We start from the raw sequence: 17853 nt of genomic DNA, 5'->3' as shown, positions 1-17853 counted from the left end.
CCTAGACGTTTTGAGGAGACTCATATACAAGTGCAGGGACTGAGAGTAAGCGTGGGAACCCTTCCCCTTTCCCTCTGAGTTGGCCAGCAACTTGCTCAGGGACCTGTCACATGAAATTCTTCCTTGCAGGGCTGGTAAAAGCCGTTAACACCGCTGTGGACCTCATTGTGGCCCATTTTGGCACAAGCCGGGACCCTGGGGTGAAGGTAGGCGGGAAAGCGTGGCGAGCTGAGCTTCCCTGTTCTGCGCTAGCACCTTCCCCTGCTCTCTCGCATTTAGAACACTGAGTGGGTACTTGGGGATGAGGATGGCGAGAGGGAAGCATGAGGGTCGACTGAGTGGTACGTGGGCTCCGAGTCAGGCTTCAAGTGACTTCCTGCACTTCCCTATTGCACCTGCAGGCAAAGCTGGGAAACAGTTCTGTGAGCCCCAACGTGGGCCACCTGGTTCTGAAGTACCTGTGCCCTGCGGTCCAGGCTGTGCTGGAGGATGGGCTCAAGGCCTTCGTACTCGATGTCATCATCGGGCAACGTAAGAACATGCCGTGGAGTGTGATTGAGGCTTCCACACAGCTAGGTAAGTGCTGGGTGGCAAGATGGGGACCCCGGGCTGAATTAGGGTTCCAGAAACTGGTCATGTGATCTCCAACCCTGGCTTCCTCCCAGGTCCATCCACCAAGGTCCTGCACGGCCTCTACAACAAAGTCAGCCAGTTCCCAGAGCTCACCAGTCACACCATGCGCTTCAACGCCTTCATCCTCGGCCTGCTCAAGTGAGTGTGTGGAGCAGCAAGATGTCCTAAACCAGCGGTCCCCAGCCTTTTTGGCACCAGGGACTGGTTTCATGGAAGACAGTTTTTCCATGGACAGGGGGTGGGAGGTAGCTCTGCAGCCCGATCCCTAACAAGCCGCAGACTGGGGGTTGGGGACCACAGCCCTAAACAACCAGCCCTCTACCTGGGCTCTGTCTGCCTCCTCTGAGGAACTGAGACAGAAAGAACAGATCTGCACGCTCTGTGGCCAGGGCTGAGGCTCACTCTCTCCCCACCTAGCTACCGCCTCTCAGTATGTCACTGCTTTCCCACTGCACCCGTGACCCTCTGACACTGATCACCAATGTGGTCTTCTGCTTTTACAAATCTATAATCTGGCTTATTTGGAAATGAGGTGGGTTTCTGAATTTATCTGGACCTTGTAAACCTTGATCCTCTCGATTCCATCACTGCTTCCTAATCCTGCTTAGCCCTAAGTCCACCTTGGGACCCACCTCGTAGTATTACTCTTTCTCAAGTGTGAGCCCAGGTGATCCCCTCTGCCCCTGAGCTGCCCGTCCTTTCACTCAGTAGCTGCCCCGACTCCGTTCTAGGAGGAAGCAACTGGCTTGTGAATCACATGTTCACCCTCCCCACATCCCCACTGACTTTCTGGAATTATATTACATGAAATGAACCAGGAAGCATCCTTACCATAGAAGGGAGCCATTCACCTATACCTCCTCCCTATGTCTGACCCCTGTCTCTGTCTCCTTTGTACCTTATTATCTGGCTATATAACAAGACTCAACTCTCTTCACTGTCTCCCTACAGCATCCGGTCCCTGGAGTTCTGGTTTAATCACCTCTATAACCACGAAGGTAATGCCCAGAGCCCAGAACCCTGCTCTGTTTCACAAAAGCAACACAGGCCAGACCTCAGAGGTTCAAAGGAGGGAGGAAGAGCTGTCTTTTCAGATGCTAGTGGTGGGGAGGGGGGACCATGCAAGCTTTCATCCTCAGAGCTTCGAGCTTCTGTTTCAGTTAGAGCCTGGAGTCAGCAGGATGCTCAAGCAATCTGGAAGTCAGGGTGGCCAGGAACCCCAACACCTCTCTCCACTAAACTCAAAGCCACCACCTGGGGTTGTGGAGTTAATGCACTGCACAATTACAGGAGGTAGCATTTACATTGTAGTGCATCTAAGTTGCCTAGTACACAGCCTGTGCAGCTGTACACAGTGGCTCTGCCCAGGTTGTCTTTCAGAGTCCCTCTGAGGCCAGGCTCTGCTTCTCTGTGTGGATCAGTCCCTCTGTCTTTCCCCTAGATATCATCCAGACCCACTACCAGCCCTGGGGCTTCCTGAGTGCAGCTCATACTGTGTGCCCTGGCCTCTTCGAGGAGCTGCTGCTGCTGCTACAGCCCCTGGCCCTACTGCCCTTCAGCCTCGACTTGCTGTTCCAGCACCGGCTGCTGCAAAGTGGGCAGCAGCAGCGGCAGCACAAGGAACTGCTGCGGGTGTCCCAGGACCTGCTGCTGTCTGCCCACTCGACACTGCAGTTGGCCCGGGCCCGGGGCCAGGAGGGCCCTGGAGACATGGACAGGGCAGCCCATGGGGAGCGGGTGAAGGGCGTGGGTGCCCCAGAAGGTGGCGAAGAGGAAGAGGAGACAGAGGAGGTGGCAGAGGCAGCTGGGGGCTCAGGACGTGGCAGATGGGCCCGAAGTGGGCAGGCTGGCTGGTGGTACCAGCTCATGCAGAGCTCCCAGGTCTACATCGATGGCTCCACTGAGGGTTCTAGGTTCCCTCGTGGCAGCAGCAACAGCAGCAGTGGCAGCAGTAGTGAGAAAAAGAAAGGGGCAGGAGGCGGGGGGCTTCCCCAGGCCCCACCACCCCGAGAGGGAGTCGTGGAGGGGGCTGAGGCCTGCCCTGCCCCAGAGGAGGCCCTTGGCCGGGAGAGGGGCTGGCCCTTCTGGATGGGGAGCCCTCCTGACTCTGTGCTGGCTGAATTGAGGCGCAGTCGGGAGAGGGAGGGGCCCGCTGCCCCACCAGCAGAAAATGACGAAGGGGCCTCAGAGTCTTCACCTGGGGGCATCAAGTGGGGACACCTCTTTGGCTCCCGAAAAGCTCAGCGGGAGGCCCGGCCCACAAACAGGTGAGAGCCTGCCTGTGGTGAGGAGGAAGTGGGGAGCCAGCTCTAGGCCAGGGCATGGGCAGAGCCAGAGCCCCGCTGCTGTCCCCTAGGCTCCCTTCGAACTGGCTGAGCCTGGACAAGTCCATGTTCCAACTAGTGGCACAGACGATGGGTGCCCTGCGGGAGCCAGAGCCCAAGGACAGCCTGCAGGAGCCGCACTCTCCAGCCCTGCCCTGCAAGCCTCCGTGGTGAGCCTAGGGAGATAGAAGGACTGCGGGGCTGGGCTTGGCTTTTCATGGGGTTTCTCTGACCTCCTTTTGTTGTCTCCGCAGCGAGGTGCAGGCACTGTGCCACCATCTGGCCACAGGCCCTGGACAGCTGAGCTTCCACAAGGGAGATATCCTACGGGTGCTGGGGCCAGCCGGAGGAGACTGGCTGCGCTGCAGCCGCGGCCCTGACTGTGGCCTGGTGCCTCTGGCCTACGTGACACTGACCCCAACTCCAAGTCCAAACCCTGGAAGCAGCCAAAACTGAGGCCCTGTGCATGCTGGTGGCCTCAGGGACCCTCATAACCCCCAGACTCAGAGCCTGAGAGCCATTCCCAAGCCCTCTGGCTTGGCCACAGAGAGTAGACTGAGAGCTGGGGCCACATATCCCTGTGCTGGCGCCTGCTCCCTGTGCTCAGTATTAATTCTCCCCCTTAACTGTCCCGGTGACCTCATCCACACCTCCACCCAGGAAAGGAGGGAAGGGACACAGCACTGGGCTGCTAGGATTTCTCCGGCCTATCTGGGCCAACCTTTCCATGGGTGTAGACAAGCAAGTCCCTATGGAGGGACGTGGGGTTCCCTAGGCCAGGTCGAGATGAGGATGGGTAACAGTATTGGGGCCAGATCCCTAAGCCCCCCAGCTGTAAATAGGCTGTGGCCAGTACCTGGTCATCAGAAGTGGGAGGAGGAGCCCAGGCTTCTGTTTATGTATGTATTTATTTATTTATTACACCTATTAATAAAAAAGGTGCTCAGCCTCCAAACCATCTTCTCGTTGTACTCCCCGCATCCTTCCAGAAGGATGGCTGGGATAGGATGAAGAGGGAAAAAAGAACTTGAAGTCCAGGTGCCTAAGCCAGGAGCTGCTTCTGGAAGGTGCTGAGGCCCAGAGTATCATGGGTGAGATGCCCAAATGTTTGGCCAAACTGGAACTTATACCCTGTGTGGGTATAAGCGTCTGTTATGTGTAGCCAGCTGCATGGAAAAGCCATTTAATTCTCAGCCAATTGGCCAGACCCTCCAAACTACCCTCTGAAATCTGATCCTAACTCCCCACTGTGAGCTTCCTTGGTTTCCTTTTCTGCCAATGAGAAAGCTGAACCCCATGATGTGCAGTCCCCCCATTTCTATTAGTTCCAACCCCCCAAACCACCTCCACCTATTCCACACCCACACAAGCACCCCAGCCCCCAAAGCCTCCCCCGGGGGCCGTTCTCACCTGGCACATAGCCCCTGTAGTTAGGCAAGAGCCCCAGCCTCTGCGGGTAGATCCTGGGAAGTGGGGGGAGGTGTTTGGGATCCTTCTGGGCTCTGCCCTGTGAGTCCTCCTGCCCAAATTCCCGCAGCGCCTGGTTGGTAAGCACAGGAAAGCTGGAGCCGAAGAGGAAGCGGGCACGGGGCACGTAGCCAGTGAAGCCTGCGGGGGATGGGGACACTGAGCCAAGACATCCTGGGATCTCCTAACCCTTTGGTCATCACCCACCTCTTCTCACCTGACATGAAGAACTTCTGAGGGTCTCCGTCATCCATGGAGTAGGGGGAAGCCTGTGAGAGAGTTGATAAAACAAAAATAAGGCTATCCAATTCAGCCCCTCTGCTCTAACGCAGAGGGGCGGTGGTGGAACTGCCAGTCAAGCCCACATGCCCTGTACCCACAGCCACACTCCCCATGGCCACCCCAGGCCTAGACACAGAGGCAAGGCTCCCCACCTCCGCCCGCTGCACTCCCCACCAGACTCCTTGGTCTCACTTGGTCCACCTCCTCCAGCGCTGCCTTCTTCTCCTCCTCTAGCTCTAGCCCCGGCTTTGACTCTTGGTCTCTCTCCGAGTCTTTTTCTCCCTTGGCCTCCTTGGGCAGCTCTTGACTCCCTTGCCCCCCATGCAGCTGGGTAAAATCATTCAGAGCCTCAGCCCAGACCTGGCTGCAGTTCTTGGCAAAGATGAACTGTGCCCGGGGTATGAAACCTGGGCAGGCAGGGGGCAAGGAAGATTTCTGTTAGTATTTGGAACATTTGTTCTGTGGCGGGGCGCCTGTTCGTACCTGGGTACAAACCTGTGTACCCAGGGATCATGCAGGAGCTGAGCCTTTCGTGCCCACGTCTGAGATGTAGGCTCCCCCTGGGAACCTCAGGAGATCTTGGAGGCCGGATGGGAGGCAGAAATGTGCGATGGGCAGGGGGCCAGGCTAGACCAGGAGGGCCTCGAAGTAGCTGGCCAGTCACCTGCCCGTAGGTCTGTCCCATGCTGAACCGAAGTAGTGGGCAGTGTCCAGTGTACCTGTAGCACAGGACTCACCACTCACCTCCAGAATCCTGCACCCCCAGGGCCAGAACAGACCACTGGAGCCCTGATCTTTCTGGACTCAGCTGTTACATATACTTGGAGCAGGTGTTTCTAAGTTCTCTGCCTGGGCTTTCTATCCTTCCTGTCCCTGTTCCCATGGAGAAGACAACACAAAGCTTCGTGGCAGATCTGGCTATCACCATTCCTGGCTTTCCCTTTTGCATGCAGCACCATAAAGACCCCAACCATGGGCCCCCCAAACCCCCAAGGTCTAAGTGGCCTAACTCCTACATCCCTCTATCCCTATACCCCTATTTCCAGCAGCAAGCAGGGGGTGCTCTGGGTCGAAGTCTTACCCTGGGATGTAATGACGGTTCTGAGATTTGAGCCCCGGTATGAAGGTGCTGGCCACAGCCATGGGAACCCAACAGTTCCTTTTGTTTCCCTTTGAGCCAGGGCTCTGGGCTCTGTGTACTGTGTCCAGGGCTATGGGGCCAGAGGAAGGGGCGGGGCTGAGTGGGATGGGGCACTGGTGTGAGGACTGCCAGGGCCAAGGCCTGCCCAGCAGGAGAGCAGAGGCTCACTGGCCTGTCTGCCCCAGAACAAATGCCATCCTGCCACCCGGGACAGGGAAGAGGCTGAGGAGTGCAGCTTCCCCAAGCCAGGAGCGAGGGAGCCCCAAGGTGGGAGGGGGCCATTCAGCTCCATCTCAGAAACTACCCTTCCTTCCTGCGCACCCCTCCGAGCACCTGCCTGGGGAGACGGGCTGTTGTGCTCTTTGTGAGCCTTGGGGAAGGGGATGCAGTTCCTGGGGAAAGAGGGTCTCCGAAGGGGGCCTGAGCCCAGAGGAGAGGTGGTAAGAGATAGGTGATAGAGGAAAATGGAACCCAGAGACCTCTAGGCAGTAACGTTAGGTTTATTTTCAATAATGTAACTGAACAAGAATTATTTATTGAGTACCTGACATATCTGAATCATCCAGTCAACATGCCACGCTGTGCTAGATACACTCCACGGTGGCAGAATGTGCACTAATGTGGGAGTCGGAAAAGCTAAGTTCCACGTGCCTTTGGACAAGTCTGACCCCACCGTCCTTGAAAATGCAGATACTACTGCTCACCTTGCTCCTGCTGTGAGGCTCAAATTAATGTATGCAAACGTGTTTTGTAATTATGAAAACCATGAAGCCAGAATGGTGGTGTAGGGGAGAGGTCAGGCAGTCACAGGCTCATAATAGCTTGAGACCTTGAGCCTAACCTCCCTGAACTATACCATGAAGGTTAAAATAACCTAAGCTACCATGGTCTGTAAGGATGAAGTAAGCTAGTACATGTGAAAGAACTTACCCCCGCACCTAGCACACAGCTGCTAAAACTTAATTTCCTCCCTTAGTGTCTAATGTTGTCTCTAAGCTTCTAACACATAAGGGAGATCAATGCATGATTACAAATCCAGTGCATACAGGGAGTCTTGCTGTGGGAGTCCAGGGGAGACAGACAGGAGGAGAAAGTTGGGGCAAGGGGTAAGACTAGGGGACAAATTGAGTTGGTTAAGGAAATGATTCATATTGTAAGAGAAGAAAAAGTACAGGAAAATGAGATCTCAGAGAGAGGGGAGAGCATGACTAAAACCCAGCCCTGGGCCAGGCGCGGTAGTGCATGTCTGTAGTCCCAGCTATCTGTGAGGCTGAGGTAGGAGAATCGCATGACTCTTAAGCCCAGGAGTTCAAGTCCAGCCTGGGCAACAGAGCAAGAACTCGTCTCAAAACAAACAACCCCCAAAAAACAGTCCTAGGGCTGAGTCAGGGCCAGGCTGGCCCACCTTTCTGAGGCAGAGCTCTGCTCTTCTCCCTGCCCCCAGCCTGTGATAGTGCCAACACTGACCAGGCCTGGCGCTGACATCTCAGGGGAATTGCACAAGAGCACTGGGACTCAAGGAACACATTTCATGTTCCCCACTGTTCTGCCAAGGACGGCCTTGGTATGTGTCATTTAGAATTAGAGTTGTAGGGCACTTGCCTCACAGCTCAGGAAACAGGCTAGCGTGAGGGTGGGAACTGAGGAGAACGCCCAGAATAGCAGTAGTGTGTCAAGCTAACAGACTTTGGATCTGTGACAGACACCACTGGTTGCACAGCTGATACGTGGTCATCTTCTTCCTAATTTTATTCCTCCAACCAGCCAGAAACTTCAGGGAGGCTTGGGGAGCCAGCCCAGGAACGAGTCTGGATTAGCCTGAGCCCATCCTAGTGGTCCCCTTCCCCTTGCCAGTGGTTGCTTAGGCCTGGGTGGCCAGTGTTGGATGCGGCAGTGGAGAGAAATGTTTAACTGGAGATTGCACCACCTATAAAATGAAGGTCCAGTTAGGAAAGCCACGACAGCACCCCCCTCCACACAGCCTGCTGGGCCCGCAGAACGGCAGTCTGCAGCTTTCTGTTCTGTCTTTGATCCTGACCAGGAACTGCTGGAAAATTTCACACACATCCCAGATCAATCACTTGATTGTAAGTCAAACCAGGGCAACATAAATCCCCTCTGCGAGGATGAGTAAAAAGAGAAAATCATGAGACTTTTGAAAAAGTTCCTCAAGAGACCACCAAAATTTCAACAAGAAGTGAAAAGAATAAACTCCAAAAGATTCCATGCAACACAAAACCATTTTTAGTTTAAAAAAAAAATAGGCTGGGTGCGTTGGCTCAGGCCAGGCAGGTACGGTGGCTCACGCTTGTAATCCTAGCACTCTGGGAGGCCAGGGCAGGAGGATCGCTTGAAGTCAGGAGTTCGAGACCAGCCTGAGCAAGAGCGAGACCCCATCTCTACCAAAAATAGAAAAATTAGCCAGCCATGGTGGCGCAGGCCTATAGTCCCAGCTACTCAGGAGGCTGAGGCAGGAGGATCGCTTGAGCTCAGGAGTTTGAGGCCAGCCTGGGCAACACGGTGAGTTGGGGGGCAAAAAAAATTGGGGAGAGGCAAAGAAAAAGTTGTAACTACACACCATCATTTATAAATAAATATCAAATGAGAATTCAACCAAAGCTGGATTCAGAGGCAGTTTTTAGCCTCAGCTGTATACTGCCATCATGATTAATGCAGGCTTGATCCTGTCTCTATCACTCACGAGCTGTACAGCTTTGGGCAAATTCGTAAACCTCTCCGTGTCTCTTTTCCTCCCATCCATAAAATGGGAATGGTACTAGTGTAAGGATTAACTGAAATGGCGCATGTAAAGCAGGATAGTTGCTAGCACCTGATAAACTGTCATTATTACTAAACATGTGTTCTAATGGAAGCTGCTTTCCTACAAGAAACAATTGTGTACTTTGGCTGGCCCACTTAGAGGAAGAGGGCCAAGAGTGGAAGGAATAGAAGATAGCTTAAAGATGAATAGATTTCATGGGTAACCATGGAAGGAACTGTATACCCTGCTGTGTAACCAGGCCTCATGGAAACTGGAATTGGGAACTTGAAAGCAAACAGGTGCTTTCAAGAGAATTAACAGTGTTCATTCTCACCCTGGGGCCATGTGCTCTCTGTGTGTGCGCAAGTCTTTCTGTCTCTGTCTGTCTCTCTCCTTCTCTCTCTCCCCTTCCCAGATGGATTTGTCAGTATTATTACGGTTTCTACTTCCTCACAACTTCGGTGTGCTCGTCAGGAAATCCCTGCGCCCCCTTGCCCACCATCTCTCCAACAGTGATCTCTTAAGCAGAGTGTGCTTCAGAATTACCTAGGGTGATTTTTCAAAATTTCCATGCCTAACCTTTAGCAGGTTACTGTGGGAATAGGGTTCTGTCATCTGTATTTTTAAATCTTTTTAATTTGGGGAGGGAAATCGAACCTATAGAAAATTTTCAAGAAAAATATAATCTTTACCTAGATTTGCCAGTTGTTAATATTTTTCAACTGAGAAGTATAGTCTTCCATGTGCCCAGGAAGGAAGGAAGGAGACACAGCGAGCACCAGCATCTACACCACACTCATCTCTCTCTAGGCTGGCCTCATAGCCAATGAAGAAGCCACCCTGACTCAGCAGCTGTGCCTTGGGAGGGAGGACAGCATGTGTGTAGACCACGATGGCTTCAGCAGGACAGGCTGTGGACAGCCAGCCAGGCAAACAGGTCTAGAACCAACTAACCAACTAAATAAATTAGCTAATAACTAGCAGTCAATTCAAGAAGCTAGAAGAGTATCATAAAGCTAAGGAAAACGAGAGAAATTTATGAAGCTAATGACAGAAGCCAATAAGTCAGAAAGCAGAAAAACAATTGAACTGAGTATTGTAAGACCTGTTTGAAACAAAATAAGCAAAGTGCTGGCAAAGCTAGCCAAGAGAAAGACTATGCAAACCCCTTGAGAGCAGGTTAGGGGCTAACAACAGGCACACAGGAATTTCTTTTCTTAATTATAAAAGGATACTAAGTGAAACTCTGTATAAACTAGAAAATCTCAATGAAATTTAATATTGCCTAGGAAAAATCAACCCAAAATAGAACCCTCCAATGAAATAACCATAGAAATAATTGAAAAAGTGGTCAAATAGGCCCCCTACCAAAAGACTCATATGCCACTTAATTTACAAAATTAGTATGAACTTCATTCAAGACCTAACAAATTCAAGACCTAACAAACCTCACACAAGTTATACAGGTGAAAAATCCTAATAAAATATCAACACAGCGATAGCAAATAGCAGGCTGCCCACTTTCCTCCAATCCACAGCAGATACCACCCGTGATCACAGCCCTCTTTCTGAGATCTTCCAAGACTCTACAAGACAGCATGTTTTGAGGGATTCCTGCTGAAGGTTCGGGATGAGAGGAGTGCTGGCAAACCTGCTCTTTATCTCCCCTGAAATGATCATCAGCTCAGTAAGGGCAGATACCATGTTTATCTACCTTGTTCGCAATTGTATCCCCAGCATCAAGCACAGGTGTCTGGCACAGAGTGTGAACTACACAAATCTATCCATATTGTAAAAGAATAATATACATTAAGACTAGTAGGCTTTATTCCTAAACTACAACAATGATTGACTTAGAAAATTTATTAATGCAATTAACATATGAATAAACCAAAGGAAATAAAAGCCATTTGATCACCCTGACAGATATTGGAAAAACATTTAAAAAATTTTTTTTATTAGAGAGAGGGTCTCATGCTGTCACCTAGGCTGGAGCACAGTGGAAAGATCATAACTCACTGTAGTCTTGAATTCCTGGGCTCAAGCAGTCCTCCCACCTTAGCCTCCTGAGTGGCTGGGACTAAAGGCACGCACCACCATGCCCAACTAATTTTAAAAAATTTTTTTGGAGAGACAGAATCTCACTATGTTGCCCAGGCTGGTCTCAACCCCCGGGCCTCAAGCAATTCTCCTGCCTCAGCTTCCCAAAGCCCTGGGATTACAAGCATTAGCCACCTTATCCAGTGAAAAATATTTTGTAAAATTAAACACCCATTTGTGATTTTTTAAAAAAACAGACATTTAGAAAACAAGGAATAGAAACATGATAAAGAACACTTGAAATGAATAGCTGATATCAAACTATATCCGGGAGAAACAAGAGAGCCAAGATTGGCAAATAGACCTTATCTGTTGTAGCAAATCCAGTCAACTGTAGTTACCTGTGGAAATGTTACTGGGAGGTTTCTGAAATAGTGTCGTGGCTTAGCAGGAAAAAGTACTAAGAAGGAGTAACTATGTTTGTCTTGGGCGTCGGATGGATGCTAGCATCTGATAGTCCTTCACTTTATAAGTCAGAACCAAGACAAGAATGATCACTATCACCTTTATTATTCAACATTCTAGACAATGCATAAAATAAAAATAATAAGAACCACAAATATTGGAAAGGAAGAAATAATTTATCCTCTGCCTAGCTACAAAAGCCTGAGAAGCAACTGAAAAACAATGAGAACTAATAAAAGTACTTTAAAATGGCTTATTACATGAAAAATATGTTCAAATATCAGTAGCTTTATTAGCCAGCATTACCAGCTGGATGACACCCTGGAGCACTTCCACTTCCAGCACCGTGGAAGCACAGGTGTTCAGAGGATTGTCTAAAGCAATCAACTTTATATCACATAGGTCATTGAGGTGCTGCTGGACTTAACACAGAGAAGTCTTCAAGAATTCACCTTCCTCTCAAAAACAACACAAACAGGCCAGGCGCGGTGGCTCACGCCAGGCCAAGGCGGGCGGATCCTTTGAGCTCAGGAGTTCGAGACCAGCCTGAGCAAAAGCGAGACCCCGTCTCTACTAAAAATAGAAAGAAATTGGCCAAACAATAACTAAAAATAGAAAAAATTAGCCAGGCATGGTGGCACATGCCTGTAGTCCCAGCTACTCAGGAGGCTGAGGCAGGAGGATTGCTTGAGCCCAGGAGTTAGAGGTTGCTGTGAGCTAGGCTGACACCACGGCCCTCTAGCCTGGGCAAGCCTGGGCAAGAGAGTGAGACTCCGTCTCAAAAAAAAAAAAAAAAAAAAACACAAACAAAACAAAAACAATAATATGATGTGAACTGATGCTGGAGGGACAAGTGGCATGCAGAAGTATTACTCTGACAGCATCCCTTGCTTGGTGGCATGATAGCAATAAATGTGTGCTGAGGCAATTTATCCCCAATGGGTGATAGCAGTCACATCATGAGAGTGGCAGACTGACTCGCCTTCATTTTAGGGAAGGGAGAAAACATGGCAATTGTCATCTCCTATACCCCTGAGACTTGACAACTGCCCTCTCCTAAGGAACTGTAAAAGAGTGGACTAAATCTTAGGCCATGGGTGAGGTGGGATAGCTGAAGCTGGTATTCCTATGCTAAGCTATAATGCTCAAAAGGGGATTGGGCAGTCCTGGTTGTAGTAACCCTGTTTTCGGCAGAATCAGAAACAAATTCTCATTGGAGGAAAACTTGCCCAATTTAGACATTCTCATAAATTAAGATCAAGCAAACAGTTCACAAAGATTTCCCAGTGTACAAAAAAGCAAGCCACCAGCAGAAACACCAAACAGTAGATTTAGACCTCCCAAGAACTAAAGATATTACAATAGTAAGATGCAGCATATAGAACCATTTTATATAAAATGATTTGAGAAAGACCAGTTATAATCACAAATGTGCACAAGCTCCTAGAAATTATCAGAAATAGCCAAATTTTGAGGGGGGAAAAGATACTTCTAGAAAAAATGTTGAAATAAACTGAATGCAAGAATAAAGTAGCAGATCAGATGCAGCTAAAAAGAGAATTACTTGACAGGAAAATAAATCAAAGAAATAACTCAGAATCCAGCATGGAAATAGATGGATATAGAAAATATAAAAATGATGTCAACAGATATGAAGGAAAGAATCAAAATTTCTAACATATAGAGTCCCAGATAAAGAGAATAGAATTGAGAAGAGGCAATATATAAAGTGAGAAGGGCTGTACCTTTTCTAGAACTCATGCCTAAAACATTGTAGTGAAACTGAAAAATACCAAAGGCAAAGAAAAGTCTTTTAAAAACATTACTTTCCATTATAGTGAACTAGTTAGCTTGACTAACACTCTCACTGAAACTGAAAATGCTCATAAAATATCTTATATTTTATAAAATAGTTAAAATATTTATAAAGTATTTCATAAAATAGCTACAAAATATCATAAAATATTTTCAAATGCATAGATGAGATTTTAAGAAGTAGGGGACAGCATAAATGAAACTGGAGCACATTATGATAAGTGAAATAAGCCACACATGGAAGAACAAATATTATACAATGCCACTTGTATGAGGAATCTAAAATAGTCAAACTCATAGAAGCAGAGAGTGGTACGGTGACTACCAGGGGCTGAAGAGAGAGAGAAAAAGGGGGAGGTGCTGGTCAAAGGGTATAATGTTTCAGTTATGCAAGATGACTAAGTCCCGGAGATCTGCTGTAGAATGCAGTGCCTGTAGTTCACAATACAGGTTGTCCCAAAAGTCTCCATACAAAGGAAAAATTTTGTAAAATTTTGTAATTAATATTTTGTAAATAAAGGTACATCTAGCTACAATTTCCCATTTTCCCTATGTATGGCGACTTTCGGGACACACTGTATTGTACTGTATACTTAAAAATTTGCTAAGAGGGTAGATCTTTTTTTCCCATTATGCTCTCCTAAGACACTAATAAACCAAAAGAGGGTAGTTCTTATATTAAGTGTTCTTATAACTAAATACATAAATAAGTAAATAAATCAGGCAGGAGGAAACTTTTGGAGGTGACGGCTATATCTATGGCACTGATTGTAGTGATGGTTTCATGGGTGTATACGTACCTCCAAATTCATCAAATTGTATACACTAAATATGTACTGTAAGTCCCCAGTTAACATCATCAACAAGTTCTTGGAAACTGCAACTTTAAGCGAAACAATATATTACGAGTCCATTTTACCATACATGGGGAGAACGCGTAAACTCCACATAGACAGTAGCCCTGGCCAGATTTGATTTTTTTTTTCTCATCAGTTTTATAACGAAACAATGTTGAATGAAACAATGTCATTCAAGGACCTGCTATATGGCTTTTTGTATGTCAACTATACCTCAATAAAGTGGTTTAAAAAAAAAAAAAAAGAAAATCATTAGAGGTCAAAACTAGGCAAAGAGTATAAGCCAGTTTTGCCTTAATGGTGTTTGCCAAGACACATGAACTTGAGGTTCATTTTCACAGGCTCATGAAATACAGAGAAAAGGCAACAAAACTCAGTGACCACCCAAGGTGGAGCATCTAGTAGAAAACTTTTCCTGCACAAAATTGACATGCTTACAGATCTACCCCTTAGTCTTAAGGTGAACTAAAAATTAACCTGCCCCCCATCCCCTCCTCAGGGGACTATAGGGAAAATTGCCTATCTCAAAATGTGGTACCAAATGGAGAAGGGGGCATATCCATATCTTCCCTGAAAATTCATAATTACAAGCCGGTTCATTTATGATTTTGCATATAGAATCCACTCTACCTGAATAGTCTGAAATACTATCAAGATAAGATTTCAGTTTAAAGTAATCCTAAACTTCATGTACTCAGGGACATGGTAGTAGAGTTTCATAGAAAATGACCTTGAAAGATAATGCTAACAATTTTGGAATCAAGTGTCATGATGCCAGCAACTTATTTTCAGATGGTATGATAAGATTATATTGTATTATATTATATATCTATCATATGATATTAGAGAGACAGAACTAATATGACAAAATGTTAATAAATGTTGGATCTAGATGAAGGATATACAGGTGTTCATTGTGCCTTCCTTCAACTTTTCTGCACGTTTGAATTTTTTCATAACAAAGAGATTGGAAAGACTGTTTTGAGAAGAATGAGTAATCAACCCCATTCATTTAACTGCTCTTCCTAAGGTCAAATAATCTTATATCCATAGTACCCATACTGTGGTATCTAAATACCATTTCCCACTAAAAGGGACCATTTCCAATGAATCACTGGAAAAAACAGCTGATACCAGCTCTGGTCTAGATATGAACAAAATGAGACTGGAACATTTTATTATATTAGCTAGCAAGAAAGCTGAGGGGTTGTGTCAAAAGGACTCAGGAGCCAACTTAGGACAAAATAGGACATTTAAGCATCAAATATGATAACAACTTGCAATGATTGAGCACACATATGTGTTATATGAGTTCATAATGGTACTAGAAGAAAAGCTAGGGAAAAACTCCTTACTTTGAAAGCTAGTAAAATAAAAGGGAAATGATCAAACATTTATCCTGCCTTTCCTATGAAATATATCTCTGGGTAACAAAGAGTTAATGTGGAAAAGTTCCTTTTATTTATAAAAGAATACTTCTTTTATAGAAGTAATCTACCTAATAAACAAAAAAGGAATGATAGAATGAAAATATTATTGTCTAACTCCTATATTTTATTTAGTTTAAAAAAATTTTTTTCCATGGGGTCCTACTATGTTGCCCAGGCTGAACTCGAACTCTTGGCCTCAAGTGATTCTCCCCCCTCAGCCTCCCAAGTAGCTGGGACTACAGGTCCAGCTTTAACTCCTATGTTAATGAACCTAGACCGGGGGTTCTAAATCAGGGACAATTTTGTGCCCCAGGGGACAACAGGCAAGGTCTAGAGACATTTTTGGTTGTCATAATGGGGGAGAAGTGCTGTTGTCATCCACTGGGCAGAGGCCTGGGATGCTCCTAAACATCCTACAATGCACAGGACAGCCCCCTACAATAAAGAATTATCCAGCCCAAAATGTCAATAGTGTCAGAGTTGAGAAACCGTCACAAAAAAGACCACCATTGCGTACCTCCTGATAGAAGTACTAAATCATTATTGTAAACCTCCTGATATTAATAGAAGTACTAAACCACCTATAAAGTAATTTTTCCAAGATATTCAAACTACATCAAACTAAATTGGTCTCTTACCACCAATTTACATGAAATACAGGGGACTGAGGAACATGCTAAGTTACACCAGAAGAACCTCCAAAAAATCCAGACTTTGAGGAACTCTACAGGAAAAGTGACCTGGTTTAAAAAAAATAGCAAGAATAAAAGACAAAGGATACAATTAAGAGGTTTCAAAAGATTTCAGACACATGAACTGCAAATGGACTTATTTAGATTTTGATTCAAATAAACAATTTTTAAAAATCAAACATAATGGAGGAAATGTGAACAACTGCATACTTAATAATATTAAGGAACTATTGTTATTTTTTTTAGGTGTGACTATAATACTGCAATTTGGCTTTAACGAAGAATCCTTATCATTTAGAGATAACATACCAAAATCTTTACTGATGAAATGATACAATGTCAGAAATATACACCAAATAACTGGACTGGAGGAAGAGGGCAGGGGTATAGATGAAACAAGACTGGCCATGAACTGCTCATTGGAGAATCACTTGCATAGAAGTGATTCTATGAAAGTAAAAGCAGGTACTTTCACCTGGCCCGGGTCACATGTGGCAACAGTAAAATGAGGCAAGGGTAAGCAGTTGTGCACTGCGGGCATTCAACGAAATGGTCTTACTAACCCAAGGTAAATAAGGATTCATTGTTCTATTCTCTCTGTATGTGTGAGACATTTCCCATCATAAAAAGTTTGAAAAACAACAACAAAAGGATCTTCTAACAGCCTAACTCAAGGGACATTTTAAACTTATCTTAGCTGACCCCTCTACACGGTTTGATGCAGTTCATTATTTCACTCTTCCTAAACCCACCATTCCTTGGATTCCATGGCACTGGCCTTCTAGATTCTCTTCCCACCTTTCAGCTCATTTATTCTGTCTCTTTCATGACTCTCTTCTTTAATGTTGGAGTTCCTCAGGACTCCACTGTGGGCCTATTTCTCCCACGCACACACCCACTCTGAATGATGGCACCTCCCTTCATGGTTTCCTTTACCATCACCCCTTTGCTTATCACAATCATCTACCTTCCACCCACCCCAACCTTTCCTCTTCATGGATGTTTTTAAATCTGGGTTGACATCACCCAGTCATCTAAGCTAGAAACTTATTGTGCTGGCTGACATGCTTTCTCTCCACAGGGCTGACTGACTTTGGATACCACAATCAGCAAGATTTCCCATGTTACCCCCCCCCCCATACTAATTGAACATTTCCTCCTCTCCCTCTTTTATTCCCATCCTAGTGCAGTCCCTCATCCTCTCCTGATTGAACCTGTCACAGACTCCTTTCTAATCAGCCTTCTTGCCTCCACACACCACCACAATGATCTTTCTAAAACAGGCTCCCCGCTCTTCAGCTTGGAATTACTATCGCCAACTACCATGGTAATTCTCAAACTTGGGTAAAGGGTCAGAACCCAGTGTCGATTAAATTATCTGATATTATTAATACTTAAATAAAACAAGGCATAAATCCCCAGTGTTTACAGATCTTATACAACTATAGAAAGCAGATTCACAAATCGTTGTGATGTTAACATTAATTTAATGCGATGAATGAGGGTGTTTTGCTGAGACCAAATGCTTCCAGAAAAATGAACATGCCCCAGGGGGCTGTTCTGAAATTCATTCTGGAAGGATTAAGAACGTCTCCCGTTCTTCTCTGTCCAAACTTGTGAGGTGCATGCACCACGACACCATCTGCCCTTCTCCTGACCCTAACGCATCATGTATCATTTAAGACCGTCTTTCTTCTATTAGCCCCTTACATGTTAAATAGTACTTCTTGGCTACAACTCTCAAAAACCTGTGACAAGACTCCGTTTGAAGGCGGTCAGCCACGCGATGCGGACTCTGCTTATATTAATTTTTTTCTTCGCTTACCACAGAGATAGAAATGCAGAACTTTAAAAATCTTAAAGTGAACTTACCCTTGCTCCCTCCAGCTCTCTCAGCCTGTCTCTGCATCAGAAGCCCACAGCTTTCACTCCTTCCGCCCTCCATG

The 17853-nt window shown here is 46.6% G+C and overlaps 2 protein-coding genes across 3 annotated transcripts in view; one reads left to right on the top strand and one right to left on the bottom strand.

Moving 5' to 3' along the window:
- The window catches only part of RUSC2 (RUN and SH3 domain containing 2), a 21262-nt gene extending 17350 nt beyond the window's left edge, over positions 1-3912 (top strand). The window contains exons 6-12 of the mRNA XM_012656923.1: positions 130-206; positions 402-576; positions 666-771; positions 1585-1631; positions 2075-2900; positions 2990-3127; positions 3212-3912. Coding sequence (XP_012512377.1) covers positions 130-206; positions 402-576; positions 666-771; positions 1585-1631; positions 2075-2900; positions 2990-3127; positions 3212-3413 — 1571 coding nt within the window. The 3' untranslated portion in view covers positions 3414-3912. The remainder of the gene's footprint in view (positions 1-129; positions 207-401; positions 577-665; positions 772-1584; positions 1632-2074; positions 2901-2989; positions 3128-3211) is intronic.
- Positions 3847-17853, bottom strand: FAM166B (family with sequence similarity 166, member B). 2 transcript variants are annotated; one of them, XM_012656942.1, is made up of 6 exons: positions 17780-17853; positions 5202-5425; positions 4899-5113; positions 4642-4693; positions 4368-4565; positions 3847-4088 (listed from the first exon to the last, which is right to left on the bottom strand). In XM_012656942.1, the coding sequence occupies exons 2-6, from the start codon at positions 5389-5391 to the stop codon at positions 4000-4002; spliced, it is 744 nt and encodes a 247-aa protein (XP_012512396.1). In that variant the 5' UTR covers positions 5392-5425; positions 17780-17853; the 3' UTR covers positions 3847-3999. The 2 variants fall into 2 exon arrangements, with proteins under 2 accessions (XP_012512396.1, XP_012512388.1); XM_012656934.1 differs by lacking the exon at positions 17780-17853 and adding an exon at positions 5788-6007.

The sequence above is a fragment of the Propithecus coquereli genome, unplaced genomic scaffold, assembly GCF_000956105.1.
Source record: "Propithecus coquereli isolate 6110/MARCELLA unplaced genomic scaffold, Pcoq_1.0 Scaffold114, whole genome shotgun sequence".
In the NCBI taxonomy this organism is placed as follows: Eukaryota; Metazoa; Chordata; class Mammalia; order Primates; family Indriidae; genus Propithecus; species Propithecus coquereli.
This window is presented reverse-complemented; position numbering and strand designations above follow the sequence as displayed.